The following is a 20,238-nucleotide window of genomic DNA, read 5'->3' as shown; positions in this document are numbered from 1 at the left end:
GTAAAGTATGGTAGCTTTCTGACTGGCAGAATTGGGGCAAGGACTCTAAACTTGTTATGATTGTATTTCCCCATTTTCACACAATGAGAACATATCATCTTTGCAATCACAACACAGAAACTGCTGTTTACAAAATGTCTACTCGGGAGCAAAGTCTTACCAGAGGAGGAAGTTTTCCTTCAATTAAAAGCAAAGTATCTCCAGAACAGACCATAAGTTCTTTCAGCTTTGCATCCTAGAAACACAGAAAGTAAAAGTCTTTTTTGTCACTTAGGACTTCTGGAAGGAATAAAGAGACCATTCAATCTTTAAAAAAAAACAAACACTGAAGCCTCTATTACCCTTTCAAGAAATAAGGAGATGAATAATGAAGCAGATATTGAAGAGATGGAAATAAGCTAAGACTATAAAACAGTATATCATTATGTATTAAAACTGAATAATTAAGAACTTTAAAAGATTAAAGGAAGGAAGATGGATGAGATGAAAATTGGCAGACTAATTTACAGAAGATAAAATTTTAGTTAAGCTTAAAAGATGGGCTGGATTTGGAAAAGTCAGGGGAAACAAGGAATTTCTCAAGGAAAGAACACGGCAGGACTTCCCTGGTGGTTCAGTGGTAGACACAGGTTTGATCCCTGATCCAGGAAGATCCCACATGCCATAAAGCAACTAAGCCCATGAGCCACAGCTATTGAGCCCGTGCTCAGAGCCCAAGAGCCACAATTAGTGAGCCCATGCACTCTTTCATGGGAGAGTCCGTGCTCCCATGAAAGAGGCCACTGCAAAGAGAAGCTGGGCACTGAAACAAAGAACAGCCTCCTCTCAATGCAACCAGCGAAAGCTTGTGTGAAGACCCGGGACAGCCAAAAAGTAAACAAACAAAGTTATCACAAAAAAGAAGAATGTGGCAAAGTCAAGGTTAAGTCCAGGGTCAGTATGATTTGCATATATGATTTACATAAAGGGGAAGAGCTAAGAGACTAGATTAATTCCAGTGGGAGGTATCTGCTGGACAGTAACAGGAAAGAAAACTGGGTGGGAAAGGGGTCACAGGTCAAAGGGGTGCGGAACAGAAAACAAAGGAGTTTTCAGTTGCTTTTCAAAAGCCACTCAAGATTTCTGTGAAGGATCTTTAAAGATCATCCTAAGTTGTCAGACCTGTGACATACTGATATGAAGTAGGGAATGAACCTGGGCTTAGGGACGTCAGCTATATAGTAACTCAGGCAAGAGGCAAAAAACACCAAAATGAAACAAAAGGCCAAAAATCAGGGTTTGAACCAGAAGGCCAGCAATGGAATTGGTTGAGAAGGAGTGGAAAGTCTGATAAGGTCTCTGAAAGCCAGGACCAAATATGACCCACGTTAGGTAAGGAGGGTAAGCCACATGTGGGGCTGGAAAAGGTTAGGATGAGAAAGACTAACAGCAAATCTGTGAAGTGGAGCCAGTTCTGAAGGTAATGAGTTTGGTTTTAGAGGAACTGTTTGATATTGGTCTGAGAATTAGTAAGAGAAGAAAATGAAGCAAACATTAGACTAGATAAACTCTTCTGACATCCAAACTTTACGTCCTGACAATTCTTTAAGGTCCACTTCTTACTCTAGGCTGTCAGATTCCTGGCCAGGACTCACAGGGGCCTCTCCATTGGCTGTTACACAGCAAAGACCTTTCCCTGGAAGGTCCTGCTTTAAATCAGCCTCTGCTGATGTTGAATGCCAGAGTCTCACTGGACAGAAAGCAGGCACATAAAGACTTGGGGAAAGGGAACTGAGCACAAGCATCTGAGGCCATGGATTTGGACTGTGAGGTCTGATGCTACTTGGAGCAGCAATAAGGAGATTAACCAATATGAAAAGATGCTCAACATAATTACTAGAGAAATGCAAATCAAAACTACAATGGGGAATCCCCTCACACTAGTCAGAGGGGCCATCAAAAGTCTACAAATTATAAATGCTAGAGAGGGTGTGGAGAAAAGGGAACCCTCCTAAACTGTTGAGGGGACTGTAAATTGGTACAGTCACTATGGAGAACAGTATGGAGGGTCCTTAAAAAACTAAGAGTTACCATATAATCCAGCAATTCCACTCCTGGGCATATATCCAGAGAAAACTCTAATCTGAAAAGATACATACATGCACCCCAGTGTTCACAGTAGCACTACTTACAAAAGCCAAGACATGGAAGCCACCTAAATGTCCATCGACAGATGAACAGATAAGGAAGATGTGGTATACACACACACACACACACACACACACACACACACACACACACACAATGGAATATTACTCAGTCCGAAAAATAATGAAATAATGCTATTTGCAGCAACATGGATGGACTTAAGAGATTATCATACTAAGTAAGATGAAAAGACAAATATACATTGCTTACATGTAGAACCTAAAATATGGTACAAATGAACTTATTTACAGCAGAATAGACTCACATAAAAAGAAAGTAAATTTGTTTACCAAAGGGGAAAGTGGAGGAGGGATAAATTAGGAGGTTGGGATTAACATATACACATTATTATGTATAAAATATATAACCAACAAGGACCTACTGTATAGCCAAGGGAATTATACTCAATATCTTATAATAACCTATAATGGAAAAGAGGGCTTCCCAGGTGGTGCTAGCGGTAAAGAACCCATCTGCCAATGCAGGAGACATAAGAGACAGGGGTTCGATCTCTAGGTCAGGAAGATCCCCTGGAGGAGAGTATGGCAACCCACTCCAGCAAATGAAAAAGAATCTGAAACAGACTATATATACATATATTTTTTTTTAACTGAATCACTGTGTTGTACACCTAAAACTAATACTCTAAATCAACTATACTTCTATAAAAATCAAAGACAAGAGGAAGACGAGTAACCAGACTCCAACCATCCTATAATAACTTTGCTCCTATGTTTTATCCTAAGTGTCTGGCAGGATTTAGAGATGCAGCTTGAAGCAGAGCCTAACTGATTGGCTGCTAAGATGAATTCTGCCATCATTAACTTACAAAGAAATTCTGAGATGAAAACATTCAGGTTTCAAAATTTAGAGCATATCTTCAAATTCTTCACTGGTTTAAATGTCCTTCGTTCTCTGTCTGTTAATGAAGAACGACTACTACAGACATATTCTCTTATCAAAAGAGGACTCAATATATATGTTAGATATGTTCCCACTTAGCTGAAACTTTCCCTTTGACTCTGAAAAAACTACAGTGAGAAGAAATGAAAGTAGATCCACATATGGATTCTTGTATCCTAAAAAAAGTAAGCTTTTTCTAGAATTTATTCACATGAGTAGGATGGTATCCTTAGGAAAACACAAAACAAACACAATCACTTCACAAATGAAATGTATAGAAATAATCTTACTTCCTCACATAAAGGCTCTCCAGCTTCAAAGCACCAATCCATTTTTCGTAAATGCCATGTGTCTCCTAGGAAGGAATCAAAATCAGGATGGAAAAAAAAGTCAGAATAATATGGTTTATGAGTTTGCCAGGAATGACCCCTCTAGATAAATGAATATCAAATGGGATATAATCTAATAATTATTAACTAATTTTAAAAGTAAATCATCTCTTCAGAGCATGAAAAAAATTAACTTGCGCCCCACCGTGGTGAATCTTCTGTCTTTTCCACCAAGTACTGTATACCTGCAAATAAAACACTTGGTACCAGTATGCAGCATCTATTTATACCTTTATTATTTACATGTATATATGCATGTCGACATCACACGTTAAGTATAAACAGATGTACACACAAGCACAGAATCCCTTCTAAAATCACAAAGTTGTCTTGGATGTAAATAATGCTAATGTTACTCAGCAACTGGTAACATGTTCAACAAAACTGTTCCTGTCCAATCAGCAGTTAATCTAACAAAAAACTGCGTTCAGTACAGCAGTTTAATGAATTGGGTATAAAAGAACATTTACGAATGTTAATTAGATTTCAGATTTTCAGCATGTTTATTACACTGACAAAACGGGAAGAGAATATTTTTTTTTTGAGGAGAGGGAGCTGAGGAAAAGTTGAAAATCTTGGTTACTAAAAAATTAGTGATGCTTTATAACTGTCAACTCCCCCACTCACCAAAAGAAGCTCCAGACCAGGGAATAAACACAGATCTCATATTTATCCTGCACAGGCCACAGGTTTTGAATCCCCCTCTTGTGGCTCAGAGGGTAAAGAATCTGCCTGCAATGTGGGAGACCCGGGTTCGATCCCTGGGTTGGAAAGGTCTCCTAGTGAAGGGGATGGCAACCCACTCCAGTATTCTTGCCTGGAAAATTCCATGAACAGATGAGCCTGGTGGGTTACAGTCCATGGGGTCAAAAAGAGTCAGACACAATTGAGCAACTAACACTTTCACTGTAGACCCTCTTCTGTCATTATTTCTAGTTTTAAATGAAGCACAGGCGTGTCACTTCATTGGTGTCCGACTCTGTGCGATCCTATGAACTGCAGCCGGCCAGGTTCCTCTGTCCATGGGATTCTCCAGGCAAGAATACCAGAGTGGCTTGCTGTGCTCTCCTCCAGGGCATCTTCCCAACCCAGGGATTGAACCTGTGTCTCTTAGCCTACCTGCATTAGCAGGCAATTCCTTACCACTAGCGCCAACCGGGAAGTCCCTTTAAATGCAGTAAGTTGTATCGATATTTAACTTAATCGAAGTAAATTAAAAAAACAATACCAGTAATTAAGAGTGAACACCATTACGTCACAGCGCAGCATGGCAGAAAGATATCAAGAGCTGTGAAATCAGAGCGACCTAGCTACTTGTGGTGTAACTCTGGGTGAGCTGTTCAGCCATTCTCTGCATCTGAGAAATGGGAACAAGTGAGGATCCCTGCTGGGAGGACTAGTGTGGAGATGAAACAAGACACCGAAGTAAGCTCCTAGAAGAGTGCCCTGAGACTGAACAAGCAAGTCCCTGCCAGGTGATGGAGCCCTAGGCTTCTACTCTGGTGCAGAGAATGGCAAGCACTCAGTCTACTGAAACTAGCTTGATGCCTCCTCAAGCTCGCTCATATGGCTCCACGTGGGTAGCCACTTCAGGATATCCTGGGTTTATTTTTTTCATTCATATTACATTCCCTAATCTATACACAGAAATACTGGCATCAAACACAACATACTGAAATGCTGAATTAATGAGGTTAAAAAAAGTCAGTAAAAGATCTAAGAAATTTCAGTGGGTCTAAATCTTAACCTTATCTCTTCTGTATCTCTGCTGGATCCTATCTAGGCTTTCCTTCCTTAGAAGTAGGCTAACCTACACCTAGTTTTCTTTTAGCCTGCAAAGAAGAATCAGGAGAATTATGTGCATATAGAAATGTAAAGCATAGCTGACAACCCTGGAGAAAAACAAGTTTGAAAAGTTTTCATTAGGCTTATAGAAAATGTATTACAAGTAAAGGATGGGGACAAGCTTATGCATCATCATAGTCCGTAACCCACCTGTGAGGCCACATTTTTCCAGCATTATCTTCAGACACTGTTACGAAAAAAAATTATGTTCATTAGTAGTTCTGTTTCTGAGTTACAGTATGAGAAACACCTTTCTTTTGACCCTGGAACTATCTGATTATATTTAACAACTTTCAAATAGATAAAGACATACATGGTTAACTGGTTAGGTAAGCACTCCTTAAGGGCTAAGGAGGTGTCAACTCAGCAGGAAAAAAAAAGCTTCCGGTGTTTGCAACCAGAACCTACAAGTTCATCCACTTCCAGGTCTGCAGTATGATTTTCTTCTTATGAGGACTAACAGTGTATTTCTGACCAGATATGATTAATTAGGTTGCTTTCACCATGACTTCCCAGGTAAAGAACCCGCCTGCCAATGCAGGAGACCTACGAGACATGGGTTCTATCCTTGGGCTGGGAAGATTCCCTCAAGGAGGAAGTGGCAACCCACTCCAGTATTCTTGCCTGGAAAATTCCATGGACAGAGAAGTCTGGCATGCTACAGTTCACAGGACTGCAAAGAGGCAGACATGACTGAAGTGACTTAGCATGCACAGATAAGTAAACTCTGACTCCCATAAAAGGAGACTAGCTTTTATTTGTACAAGAAGCAACTGATCATACACCAACTCACAAGGGGAAAACTGTGCATGCTGTGAGCTCACAGCACAATTCAGTGAACGAGACACAATGAACAGACATTAGAGCAAAACAACAATAGTCATTAAAAACTCCCAACTTCCTGAGGTGAAAAATATTCTTAAATAAATTTAGGGCAAAGGAGTAAGTAAAATTTGATTTATGCTATAACCAAGCAGAAGGGAGAGGACTAGGGATGATGACTGCTGCCCTGCCTGGATTACAGGAAAATGGCAAACAATCCAGACAGCCCTGGATTAACAGGGGAACATTTACATAAACTAGGGAAGGTCTTAAAACAAAGGATAAAAGAGATTTATATTTACTGGCCTTAAAAGATCTTTAAAATATTTTAAGTGAAACAAAGTTCTAGGATCCCATTTATGATTTTAAAAGAAACCAAATCAAGCTCTTATTTCAACAAGTACATACACACTACACATTGGGACACACATGGCAAAGATATAGGAGGATACACTACTGATCGGATGAGATGACATCATCCAATGACGAAAGTGACTTCTGAGGAAAGGACGAGAATAGGGTGGCAATGAAGGACTTCAGTCACCCATGAAGCTTGAAAAATAAGATTACATCCACAATTACTTGTATGATTAATGATAAAAGCACTATACAATTAAAGATTGTTTAGAAAATGATGACGGGAACATATTAAAAGAGAGAATGGGGCCAAAGAAAACTGGATTCAAAGAAAACTGCAGTCTCAAAGGCCTCTCTTATTTAAGAAGAACGAGCAATTGAGCATTTAACTTAACTGTGTTTCAGACAGTGGAAGCTACCAGTGTAAAGACTTGTCTGAAAAACAGCACAGAGTCCAACTTGGCTGGATAGAGCAAGTGAGCAATAGTCATAAGGTCACTCAGGGGCTCTGCTCTCACTCCACGTGAGACGGGAAAGCAGAGGGCTGTGTGCAGAGGACTGACTGACCTTAACTTTAAAGGATCGCTCTATTTCTCTGTAAGAATGTACCATGGGAGGTGCCAGGCTAGAAGCAAAGAGGTCAGTTAGGAAGTGGCTGGAATAATCCAGATGAGGGGTGAAGGCAGTGGAAGCAGTGAGGGAATGAGATGTGGTTAGATCCCAGATAAATCCTAATGGTAGAACCAAAAGGATTTCTTGAAAAACTGATAATGAAGAAAGAAAGAAAAGAATCAAAGATGATTTCAAAGGTTTTGGCCTAAGCAAGTGGAAAATGGAGCCGCCATAACAGAAAAGAAAAACCTGAGTGAAGTGCATCTGAGAGAGGTCAGGAGCTCCACTGTGGGTGTGCTATCATCTGGGGTGACAATCAGACAGCCAAGGAGTAGCTGGATATATGAGTTATGGCATCTGTGAGTTGAGCATGAGGTGCTCACAAGGCAGAGAGAAAAGGAAACAGACTGGGAAGGGGAGACCTGAGAGACGGGAGGAAAACCTACAGAGCTGCGGTCCTCTAAAGGCAAATGACAAATGTCGTCAAGTATGTCACCGCTGCTGAAAGAGCAGGTAAGCAGATAACTGGGGCCTGCTCACCAGACACAGTAACCCGGCGGCCTCTGACAGCCTGGATACAGCAGTTTCAGCTCTGGGGAGGGGAGTGGGTAGGCATGGGGAAGGAGTCTGCCTACAATGGTTTCAGGACAAAAGACAGACACACACATTCTTCGAAATGAAGAAACACTGAAGTTACCCAAGGCCACACCCCAGGCACAAAGGACCTTTTCCTCTGAGGAGCTGCTGCTGCCTTTCCACCAACAATATCTCCAGTCCCTCTTCACACTTCCAACTTATGAACATAAATAAGATACTGAATTGCCCCTAACTCTTGATAGCATCCAATCCACAATTAGCCATTATCCCTCCTTACAATCATTTAGCACAAGTCCAAACTCTGTCAGGGAGATCATTCAGATGAGAGGTGGAAGCGGGTGACAGCAGTGGAGGGAGAGGTGTCAGGGACACTGTAATGTCTGATTCCTGTGATATGAATCTCATGTAAGTCAGTAATAAACCTTTTTTTAAAAGCTAACCGTAATGTCTGATTCCTGTGATATGAATCTCATGTAAGTCAGTAATAAACCTTTTTTTAAAAGCTAACCACCCCCAACAAAAAATTCATCAAAGTTAACAGGCAAATGAAAAACTGGGGAAATATTTATAGCATATAGCAAAGGGTAAAAAATATATATTTATTAAAAATATGCTTGATCACAGAAAATCTCAAACTGATGCAGAGGGTTGTGAAATGAACCCTCAAGTACCCCATCTCCAGCCTCAGTTCCTGCTGTGGCCTGTCTTGTTTGTCAATACCCCCACCCACTTCCCCTGTCTAGCTCCCCAGATGATTTTTTTGAAGCACATGCCAGGTATCACTTCATTTATTGATATTCAGTACTCATCTCTAAAAGATGAAGATTCTTTAAAAAACCGTAACTGGTAAATAATTATGATATAGATTTCCTAAATAACGACTATCCTGTCAATGTTCAATTTCCCTAATTTCTCTTAACTGTTGGTCTGAATCAAGGCCCATAGGAACTGTATACACTGTGCCTGCCTGCTACTTCTCCTCAGTCTCCTTTAACCTGCAGGCTGCCTCACCCCGCACTTGATTTCTTGAAGAGGAGTTTTCCACTTGAGAACTGTGCTGACTACTGGCCTGAGGTGCATTTAACAGGTCCCTCTGTCCCCTGAACTTCTTACAAACTAGTACTCAGACCTTGATTGGACTCAGGTCCAGTTTTGTTTTATGTTTTGGCAAGAAGAGCATGGGTATTGCTTTGAATCTCTAAATGTTTGGGTGTTACTCTTTTGGGGCTGTTAGCAGTTTTTCAGGATCATGGCTTAGATCCATTAATTCATTAGGACTTGAAAAACGGTGATAGTTCAAAATTTCTTCATTTTATTAGCTGGGATATGTCTATTTAAAAAAATCTTCTCATTATCTATTTGGTTATTGTGAGGTAAAGTCTGCAAAAGAAAAACAGGATAAATATTTGATTCTTTCCTTTATGGTTCCCTGGCATTCACTATAATAAGCAATGAACAGCATAATTTAAAGATCATTATGAACTCATGGATTTTATGTATGTGTGAATCAGATTTCATTATTATTTCCACTGAGGTTCAAATGCTTATCTTCAGGTTGGCTCCTGACTCTTTCTGCTAATTTCTGAAGTCTCTGCTAGCTTCACTGCTTCTGTTGTGGTAAGATGTTCCAGGTTCCTCACACACTTTCCTGATCCAGCGACAGGACAAGCCATTACTCCAAGAAGTCCTAGTTCCTTCCTGGAAATAGTATTTAGCAACCACAGTCTGGGTGCTGGGGTGCCTGCTACTACCAGGTTGATCCTGTTTCTGTAAGCTGTTTCAGGGGACAGAGACAGAATAATAATTTTTTAAAGAAAAAATACATCAGGTTCGTTCTGACTCTTCTAATTAAAATTCAGGAGTACAGGCTTTATTTATAACCACGTGACATTGATGTTATCTGTCTCTTCATTTTCCAGTACTGAGAGTCCCTGTTCTCAGTGATACCAATGTAACTGTTTGCTTTATCACACACACACACATTCATACCTGTGTGTGTCAGATTATGCGTGTATACATAATGTAAAATCATCAGAAGGAAATATACCAAAATGTGAATACTAATGGGATAAGAGATAGAGAAGTTCTAATTTTTTTCTTTTAATATATTTTTATACATCCCAAATTTCTACAATAAACATGTATTATCAGTAGTCAGAAAAGAAAAAAGAATAATCTTATTTTTAAAAACATGGCTGGCTCATCAACTTTCAAGACACCCAAAGCACTCCTTTAGTGAGTACGCAGAATTCTTTAAAGGATATTATGTAAACCCTAGCCTTAGGATCTCAAAACCCTAATACAGGTTACCACTGCTCCCCACCCCAAACACTCACAGTGGCTCCCAAAGTAAAATAACTTACATCCCTCACAGATACTGTTTCCTCTACTATGATCTCCATCTCTGTCCCAGGGTGAACATCACTCCCCAAAGCGAAAAACAGGAACAGCTAAGATTGAAACAGAGGTATAAACACAATTTAATTTGAATTTTAAAATTCTATAAATATAGAATTCATTTCCAAAAGAGAAAAGCCAATGATCATAAAACTTTAATAAAAATCTCAAATTATGTAAAAACATGTCTTATATTGAGTAAAGTTATAATTTAAACAATAATCTTGACTACCTAGAAAAGTTAAGATTCTTTATCACCAATGTTTTTACTAATAAACATCTCTCACAGATATTATTTACTCTACTATGATCTCCATCTTTTTCTCAGTCATTCCTCAAGATCTGCAATTACTGTACACTGTAAACATTAATTGTGTTTTTTCTGAGTCCTTAATTTGTGATCTTATTTTCTGTCCAGAGGTCTCATATACTTCAACTCCCAGAAACCCAAAGAAAAAAATGTAAACTTGATCTCTTGTCTGTTCAGTTTCTTATAGCCTTATTTTTCCTTTCTAATGCATCTTCACTTGTCATGTTTCTCATTCTCTGAGCTTGTCATGTACTACTATTTGCTAGAGTTTGGGGAAGAACAAATTAAAGGGTGGGGGGCGGTTGGGAAACTAACAAAGTGGATTAGTTCCATAACAGGGATCTAGGAGCCAGGGGGATCCTGATACATAAGTTCAGTGTACTCTGACACAGAGTCCTAGAAGTAAGGACATCATTATGCCTTCTGGACTGTAATGAAAGTTTATTAAGTAGGCAGGGCTTCTGGCAAAGGTCAGTCTGATAGTAGTTTATAATAAAATGAACACTGATAAGAAAAAAGCTGCTGTGACTCTATTATTGCAGGCAGTAATTAAACTCAAAATCAGTATACTGTATTTCATTAAATCTAAAATACTGCTGGTTGTTACTTATTATTTTATGTACCACTAAGAAAGAAAGCACAGCACCAGCTATAGCTGTAGGAAGCCACTGACTGTAAGATGCATCTAAATCTCACAGATATTAAAATGTAGGAGGAAAGGGGTGAGTTTTAGAATTTATGAATTATGGCGGTTGAAACTAGAGGCCATTCAACTTTAAAGATCCCCCTTAACCACAAAATTTTCATAGGAAAACAATCTTATGAATATACTTTGACGTAACATTTCTGATTTAAACACAGAGAACTAACTATATGGATGTATTCCTATAGATGAAAGGTATAATCTAAGGAAAAGGAAAACCTTTTAAGAAAAACAGTATTACTACAGTAGTTAAGGACAGAATTTTGCAATTGAGAGCTTCTGATCACTGGAAGGTGGGTTTTGGTCTGTCGGGTGACCTCCATTTACCTGGGAGGAAGTTGGTGCCTTTCCAGGACACAGGCCCAGTGAACTCCCCATCTTCAGTCCTGCTTCCTTCAGAGTGTATCTGTCTGGCACTGTAAAGAATTTTGATAACATGGTAAATGTTACTAATTCCTGCCTCTCTGGGAAAAAGAATACACTGAGATCATCTTTCTTTGAAAATCCAGAATGTTAAAGAAGAAAACTGAGCTGTCCTTCATGCAAAAGGATTATATGTATTCTAGTTGTTTGATTTCAGATTTTCTCACTCTAGAACACATTATTCTTGTTATCTGTACAACAGTGCTAAGAAGTAAAAGGCAGCTATGAATGTTATAGATTCATACTTAATAAAAACCAGAAAGCTGTTGTTTGCAAGGATTACGTAATATTGTGAATTGATTCATGAACGATGGACTAGCTTCTTTCAAGTTTAAAGCTGCTGTGATGACTACCATGAACAGTTTGAGTAAATTAAGTCTAATGACAAGATGCGTTACAGAGGTAAGAATCAAGCCTCTGGTTACAATGATAACTGGTGTCACAATAAAATTAGCAAAACAAAAACTTTGATAATAAACCTGGAAAGATGTAAGTAGATCAAAACCATGACTAAAATGAGCATCAGTTAATCAGGAAGAAAGATGTTTCACTTTAGAAAACAGAGGTGACTGAAATTTGGGGTAAGACTTTCTATAATCCATCAAGAAGACACCTGGATGACAGTATGGTTTATAAACCACTTTATAAAAGGTACCTTCAGAATATTAGGTATTAGAAGTTAGTTTAAAGTAAACATGTTGAGAAAGATAGATGGCATGATTATGTGTCAGCTTTTGAAGGGCTAACAAAAAGATTTACCTGGACAAAGCAGTTTCCCATTTCTATCAATAGGCCTCAAACAGCTGTCCTCAGCTATAAATAAAAAGATGCCAGTTAGTGCAGCAAACAAACAAAACAAACCAAAAGATACTCTACTGTGTTAATAGCAAGAAGCTGAAAAACAAAACAAACAAGAGACAAAAAAAAATAACAACCCAGCAACAAAAAAACACATACAGGCCATTGTCCCTTTGCACAGCAGCATGGAATCAGAAGCACACCTGTGCAAGGTGAAACTGTGCAGAGAAATCTTAATCAGAAAAATTATGATTGAACTGTCTTTTAAAAATTTCTGTCAAAACATTAAGACTGTCAGTTATAAGTGTACAGTGAAATGAAAAAAATTGTAATATTTACACTGTAATTTAAAACACTACAGACATGGAGAATTAGAATGTTTCCTTTGCAAAAACAGATCAAGAATCGTTTAAACAGAGCCTGCTTTATTCTACAGCTCGCAGGACAGGGTGAGCATCTTCTCTGCCCCCGAGTGATACCAAGTCTGGATCAGCTTCCAGTATTTTATGCTTCAGTTCAGTTCAGTTGCTCAGTCGTGTCTGACTCTCTAAGACCCCGTGAATCACAGCATGCCAGGCCTCCCTGTCCATCACCAACTCCCGGAGTTCACCCAAAATCATGTCCATCGAGTCGGTGATGCCATCCAGCCATCTCATTCTCTGTTGTCCCCTTCTCTTCCCGCCCCCAATCCCTCCCAGCATCAGAGTCTTTTTCCAGTGAGTCAACTCGTCGCATGAGGTGGCCAAAGTACTGGAGTTTCAGCTTTAGCATCAGTCCTTCCAATGAACACCCAGGACTGATCTCCCTTAGAATGGACTGGTTGGATCTCCTTGCAGTCTAAGGGACTCTCGAGAGTCTTCTCCAACACCACAGTTCAAAAGCATCAATTCTTCGGCGATCAGCTTTCTTCACAGTCCAACTCTCACATCCATACATGACCACTGGAAAAACCATAGCCTTGACTAGACGGACCTTTACTTTCAGTTTCGTGAAATACCTCCAAGAGCTCCTTTAACATGAAGTTTTGTGCTGGTGTCAGTTCCTCTGGGATTATCTTCATAACTTTTTGTCATGACCACTTTCCTCACTTCTGTGAGTTCATGCTCACTGGCTCCTCTGGCTGCAGACCTTGAGTCTCTCGAATGACAACAGCATCAGCATCCCCACGGTCAGCTATTTCTTCCTTGGCTCCATATACTTGTTTTTTGCCTGCACTTTCACTGTTGTTGGCGAATTTAATTGTCCATTTTTTTGGTAAAATATCACCCGGTTTTATCACTGGGAGGAAAGGAGGCCATAAACTACACACTCTGCTGTCCACGTGGTGAAATGAACAGCAGCTGTGTACTGACCAATTACTGACATGCTTTAAAGAGTGAAGTAAACTGGTCACTGATTACAGCTCAGTTCAGTTCACTTGCTCAGTCATGTCTGACTCTTTGCAACCCCAAGGACTGCAGCACGCCAGGCCTCCTTGTCTATCACCAACTCCCGGAATTTACTCAAACTCATGTCCATTGAGTTGGTGATGCCATCCAACCATGTCATTCTCCATCGTTCCTTTCTCCTCCTGCCTTCAATCTTTCCCAGCATCAGGGTCTTTTCAAATAAGTCAGTTATTCGCATCAGGTGGCCAAAGTAGTGGAGTTTCAGCTTCAGCATTAGTCCTTTCAACGAATATTCCGGACTGATTTCCTTTAGAATGGACTGCTTGGATCTCCTTGCTGTCCAAGGGACTCTCAAGAGTCTTCTCCAACACCACAGTTCAAAAGCATCAATTCTTCGGCGCTCAGCTTCCTTTAGAGTCCAACTCTGAATTCTCATGACTACTGGAAAAACCATAGCCTTGACTAGATGGACCTTTGTTGACTGTGTACATGCTACTTCAGTGATCTGCAGACTAAAGCGCTTATAGCAAAGTCTCTACTTAATGCGATGACTCAGTTAATATCTGGTGGCAGCTGACATTTGAACCATGCTGCTGGGTAAATGATAAACAATGAAATTCACCCATATTGCAACAGCACAGAGACTCCCTAGATTTCAAAGTTAGGTGATTTTTATGCTTAGTTAGTAAATGGATTAGGGCCAACGTGCCCTGTTTTTGAGGATGCCAAGATTCCCACTTTGTGGGGAGAAACTAGGTTTTAATCCCAAACAGAATTCTTACCAAGTTGGATATGAAGTTGGGGAATTCAAATGAGTGGCGCGAGCCTTCTGAGAGGGCAGGAATGGCATGGACCTTGGAAGGTCTAACTGTATCTGAGCAGAGCAGAGTCTCTTTGAGAGTCCCGAGTTCTAGCCCTTACACTCCAGTGATTTGAAGCTAGCATAGAATCCTAATACAATCTCCTTGACAACTGAAACAGCTTATGTTAAAGAGTTCTCCAATTTAAAAAATGCATTTAAAATACTGGTGTGTTTTTTTAATTTTCATTTTCTTTTGACAAATGCCATGTGTCTTCTATGTGCCAGGCACTGTCCTAGAAGCTGACAATAAGCAAAACAGTCATGGACTCTGCCTGCAAAGAGACTCATCTAATGGAGGGGATGGACGTTCATTACACAAAACACAGGAAAGTTACAGAGTAAACGCCACAAAGGAAAGGACGAGGTGTTAAGAGTAAGACAGACAGACTGAGGCTGTGCAGTCAAGGACAATGAACGTTAACATTTCAGCAGAGACCAAAGGAAAGACTGCAGTTAGCAGGTGAAGAGTAACGAGGACGTTGTTCAGAGAGATTACAGAACCAAGAAGTCGCAGGGGTGGAAGAGACCTTGTGCACCAGAAAAACCAGGAAGTGAGCATGAAGCGTGAGTGGAGGGCGAGGTCAGTTAGGCAGTGGTCAGATGAAAGAGCTCCTGTAGAGGAGGAGCCCATAGACAGCACGTTACAAAGTACAAAGAGCACAACATAGGGCTCTGAGCAGAGGGTGACATGATCTGACACACCCACGTTAATATCACTTGCTATATAGTTTGGAGGGGAGGAAGAGTGGAAGGGAGGTCTGTGACATGGGAAGACAATGAAATATTCATCTTAAGAAGCCATATATTTTTAATCAACTTTACTGAGACATACTTTACTTACAGTAAAACACATACAGTTCAAGTCCACAATTCAAACAGTTTGATAAAAACACCCAGTAACCACCAGAAAATTGAGGTAAAATTTGCATCACCCCCCAAATGCCCTCATGTCACTCTGTAACCAACCCCCCATCCCCTAGTCCTGATCTGACTCTGTAACTCCAGCTTAGGTTTTCTTTTTTGACAATTTCACATTGTAAATGCAATCCTAAGAGTACCACTCTTTCATGCTAGCTTCTCTTGCCTGGCATGATGTCTCTGAGATTCACCCACGTTTTGCATGGGGTGGCAGTTCACTTCTTTTATTGATGAATAGTATCCCCTTGTCTGGAATTTGTTCACCTGCTTGTGAACATCTAGATTGTTTCCTGTTTTGGGTTATGAACATTTATGTACAGTATTTGCAAGATTTATATTTCAATTTTTCTTGGATGAAAATCCAGAATAATTGGTAAATGAATGTTTAAATTCACAGGAAATAAGCTGACTCTTTACCAAAGTGACTATCATTTCATGCTCCCACAAGCAATGTATGGATTCCAGTTGCTCTACATATTTGATATCACTTGGTTTTGTCAGCATTTAAAATTTTAATCATTCTGCGTGTGTAGTGATATGTCATTATGGTTTCAGTTTGTTAGCTAATGATACTGAGCACCTTTTCCTGTGCCTGTTGGGTGTTCACAGGTAGAGATTCTTTTGTAAAACAGTTTCCCAATTTGAGCTGTTTGTCTTCTGATTAGGTGGTAAGTTTGTTTTTTTTTTAATGTATACTGGATGCAAGTCTATTGACAAATCCATGTTTTATAAATTTTTTATCCCAGTTTGTAGCTTGCCTTTTCAAATGCCTTTTGAAGAAGTTTTAAATTTTGCAGTAGTCTAATTTGTTTTCTCCTTCCTGATTTGTACTTTTTGAGTCCTATCTTTAAAAAAAAAATCTCTTCCTTATGGTAAAAGTAACAAAAATTTTCTACGTTTTCTCCCCAAAATTTTAGTTTTAGGTTTTAACATTTAAATGATGTGAGTTCATTTTTTACATGATGCAAGGCAAAGCTGGACTCAATAGACATGAGTTTGAGTAAGCTCTGGGAGTTGGTGATGGACAGGGAGGCCTGGCGTGCTGCAGTCCACGGGGTCACAAAGAGTCAGACACGACTGAGAGACTGAAATAAAGGCAAAGCTGGAGGCTCATTTTTGCATTTATGGCTATCCACCTGGTGCAGCACTGTACGCTGAAACACCCCATGGAAATACCTTGGCACTATCCACCTGGTGTGGCACCGTACGCTGAAACACCCCATGGAAATACCTTGGCACTATCCACCTGGTGTGGCCCCGTACGCTGAAACACCCCATGGAAATACCTTGGCACTTTTGTTGAGAGTCAACTAAATATGTCTGCATCTGTTTCTAGCTATTTCAATGTAGTTCCACTGAAAACACTTTAGAACATTTCGACATATGATCTCTGTTACATATTCTTCTTAAAAGAGCCCTTAAAAATGTGAAAACTACTCTTAACTCATGGGAAAAACAGGCTGTAGGCCAGAGCTTGCTGACCTCTGCTCTATGTGTCTACTCTCATGACAACACACACTTGTTGATTTCGATAGTTACAGAGTAAGTCTTAAAATCAAATAGTGTAGCTCGTTCACTTCTCAGGGAATAGGGATTCTGAAAGCCACGCAAAGCAGTCAAAAAAAAAAAAAAAGAATTCTAAATACTGGCAAGGATGTGAAGAAGCTGCAACCCTGATACATTGCCAGTGGTTTTGTAAATGACTCAGCTACTCTGGGAAACAGTATGGTAGTTTCTTATAAAGTTAAACACAGTTCTGCCATATGACCCAGAAATTCCAATTCTGTACATCTATCTACCCAGAAGAATAGAAAACATATGACTACACAAAGACACAATCTTTATAGTAGAGTTATTCATAAAATCCCCAAAGTGGAAACAATCCTAATATCCATCTACTGGTAATGAACCAACAAAATGTGATATATCCATACAATGGAATACCAGTCAGCAAGAAAACTAACAAATTATTGAAACATGCTAAATGGATGAATCTCAAAAATAATCTAAGTGAAAGAAGCTAGTCACAAAAGACTATATATTATATGCTTCCATTTACATGAAATGTCCAGAATAGCAAGTCTAAAGAGACATTAAGTAGATGAATGGCTATTAGGGAGATGAGTGATCTTTTTGGAGTGATAAAAATGTTCTAAAACTGGATTGCTGTGATGGTTGTAACTTTATAAATTTACTAATAATCACTGAATTACACTTTAAATGAATGTTTTATCATATGTAAATTATACCTCAATAAAGTTGTAAAAGAATACCTAATGCCAAACAGTCAATTTGCAGAATGTTATATTCATTATGATAGAATATCTATAAATGTAAAAATATAATATACACATACATAAATGTATAGAGTATAATATATATAGTACAATGTGAATTCAGAAACTAGATATACACCCAGATCAGATATACTGATTGCAACTGGGGAGGGAGGGAGGGAGGATCAGGGCTGAGGAGGACAACAGGGCTTTATTTGTAATATCTGAAGGAAAAACAAAAATGGCAAGATGTTGACATATGTCCATTTTGGGTGGCAGATACATGAGTTTTCCCTAAATTATATTTTTTTTGTATAAATACTCTCCCATATTTTTTTCAATTAAAAATCAAAACTAAATTAAACCAAAAGCAAACATAAATGATTACCTAGTTCCTTCAATAATTTTAATTCCTTTATGGCTTTAATTCGAATATCAAACACCACCTAAAATAAGAGAAATAAACTAATGACTGTGTATAAGTTAAAAACAATGGGAAGAAGGGAAAATGAAGATTATCAGTGTGTGCATATGCAGATTATCTGAGTTACTAATTACCTGACGTTTAACAATTTTTGCACGCTTGAAAAAAAGTTATTTCCTTCCCTGAAATTCTTCCACAAAATCAAAGGGAAAAATTTAGATCTTGGTTTTTACCAAATTGATAATTGGAACAGAAAAGGCCTCCTACAGAAAACTTTAGAAAACTAAAGACATAATAGTAGCAAAAGGCAAAAAAATCGAAAAACAACTCACCTTTCTGACGATAGCAAACAAAAGCACTGTAGACAATCCTATTTCTTTATGTCAAGAATGATTAATTTAGGCCCAATAACCAACAATTATATAAAAATGTACTAATCCAAGAGTACTATTTAAAATTTCTATGTAAATTATCTTATTTTAGACTTTCTTTTTTAAAAAAATTTAGGCTAATTGTCTCTAGGGCACAAAATTGTGGAAATTTAGGGATAAAGATAATCATAGACTGTACTTTCCCACCAGTGGCCCCCTCCCAGGTTGTCCCACCACTTCTGCTGGGCCAAGATGGAGCAGAGCCTGCAGTAACCAAGGCCTGCACCAGCCTCCTGCTCAACGTCAAGGAGGCAGGTCTCTTGAGCTATGCGGTACTGACCTTATATTATCCCCACAACTATGCAAACAAATATTAAGGCACCTTAAGAAACTATAATTTTATATAAAAGAAAACATTCTAAGTTTTCAGAATGAAGTTATAGAAAAAATCTTAGAGACTACATAAATATAAAAAGATGTTTTCTGAAATTCTGTTTAAGGAAACCAGTATAACAGTCTTAAATGGAAAAAAAATGAAAAATCCTTTTTAAGAGCAACTGGCTTTATATAGAGCAGAGTATACTGTAGAGCAATTTTCAGATAAACTTTGTAAAATCCAAACACCAAAGAACACAAAACCAAAACATATACCTGGCTTAAAAAGTACATAAAAAGCTCTTAAAAATAGCATTTCATAGTTATCAAAGTCAGAACATTCCATGAACTAACTAAAAAGGTAACTCTCACATTCTAATTCTAGGCTTTGGAGGGGAAAAAAGACACAGGATTTCTTGAAACGTGTCAAGGGCTAACAAAGGTAAATAAGCAATAATCAAATGTTACAAATAAAAAGGTAACTTCTGAAGGTTTCTAAGTTTACTGAGATGATTGTTCCAAAAGATTAGGGTACTGCTTTCTAAACAAAATTCTATTAACTAAAAACTGTCAGCCATACTTATAGTCTACTCACTGTGTTAAGAGTTGCTGATATTTTAACTTGCTCCTCTTCAGATTCTAATTGGCTTAAATTTTTAACTTGGAGCCAGTTGATCTCATTCACAGTATTGATCCATTTCCCTTGTTTTGTCAACAAACTGTAGGTAAAAAGACATTTAAAAAATGTGTGCTCACACAGTCCTCTTATGGATCAGAGAGGATTGGAAAATTCATGCTTTTCCTTAGGCACCACTTCCAAAATTTTCCACTTAACGTGGCTAATTAAGGTGACCAAGTTCTACTGAGTTAGGTTTCTGAATGCTGACTATCTTTCTTAGGGTGGTGTAAGTATTCCACAGAGTCTATATTCATGATTCCAAATATTCTTTGCCTTATACAAATAATTTGTTGCCACATTTTTCAGAAAGAACTGTTGTAATTGAACAATCAGTTGCTAACTTCTACTTGTGTACTGTAATTACTAGGGGAGCTTGAAAAAGGGATTCCCTGGTGGCTCAGACAGTAAAGCATCTACCTGCAATGTGGGAGACCTGGATTCGCTCCCTGGGTCGGGAAGACTCCCTGGAGAAGGAAATGGTGACCTACTCCAGTACTCTTGCCTAGGAAATTCCATGGATGGAGGAGCCTGGTCTACAGTCCATGGGGTGGCAAAGAGTTGGACACAACTGAGCAACTTCACTTTCACACCAAAAGCCCACC

At 38.9% G+C, this 20,238-nt stretch overlaps 1 protein-coding gene across 9 annotated transcripts in view; it reads right to left on the bottom strand.

Moving 5' to 3' along the window:
• USP40 (ubiquitin specific peptidase 40) overlaps positions 1-20,238 on the bottom strand; it is an 81,118-nt gene that overhangs the window by 16,661 nt on the left and 44,219 nt on the right. For all 9 annotated transcript variants that reach the window (XR_008682686.2, XM_055401713.2, XM_055401717.2 and 6 more), the window contains 8 exons: positions 19,553-19,676; positions 18,176-18,233; positions 12,305-12,358; positions 11,450-11,538; positions 10,076-10,162; positions 5,475-5,511; positions 3,381-3,445; positions 161-235 (listed from right to left, as the gene is read on the bottom strand). Coding sequence is in view for 8 of the 9 variants with exons in the window: in XM_055401713.2 (XP_055257688.2) it covers positions 161-235; positions 3,381-3,445; positions 5,475-5,511; positions 10,076-10,162; positions 11,450-11,538; positions 12,305-12,358; positions 18,176-18,233; positions 19,553-19,676 (589 nt within the window). In the remaining variant the exon portion in view is untranslated. The remainder of the gene's footprint in view (positions 1-160; positions 236-3,380; positions 3,446-5,474; positions 5,512-10,075; positions 10,163-11,449; positions 11,539-12,304; positions 12,359-18,175; positions 18,234-19,552; positions 19,677-20,238) is intronic.

Source organism: Moschus berezovskii, chromosome 4 (assembly GCF_049115385.1).
Source record: "Moschus berezovskii isolate FMDL1 chromosome 4, NW_MosBer_1.0, whole genome shotgun sequence".
NCBI classification, from domain to species: Eukaryota; Metazoa; Chordata; class Mammalia; order Artiodactyla; family Moschidae; genus Moschus; species Moschus berezovskii.
Note: the sequence above shows the minus strand (reverse complement) of the source record. Positions and strands in the feature narration are given on the sequence as shown.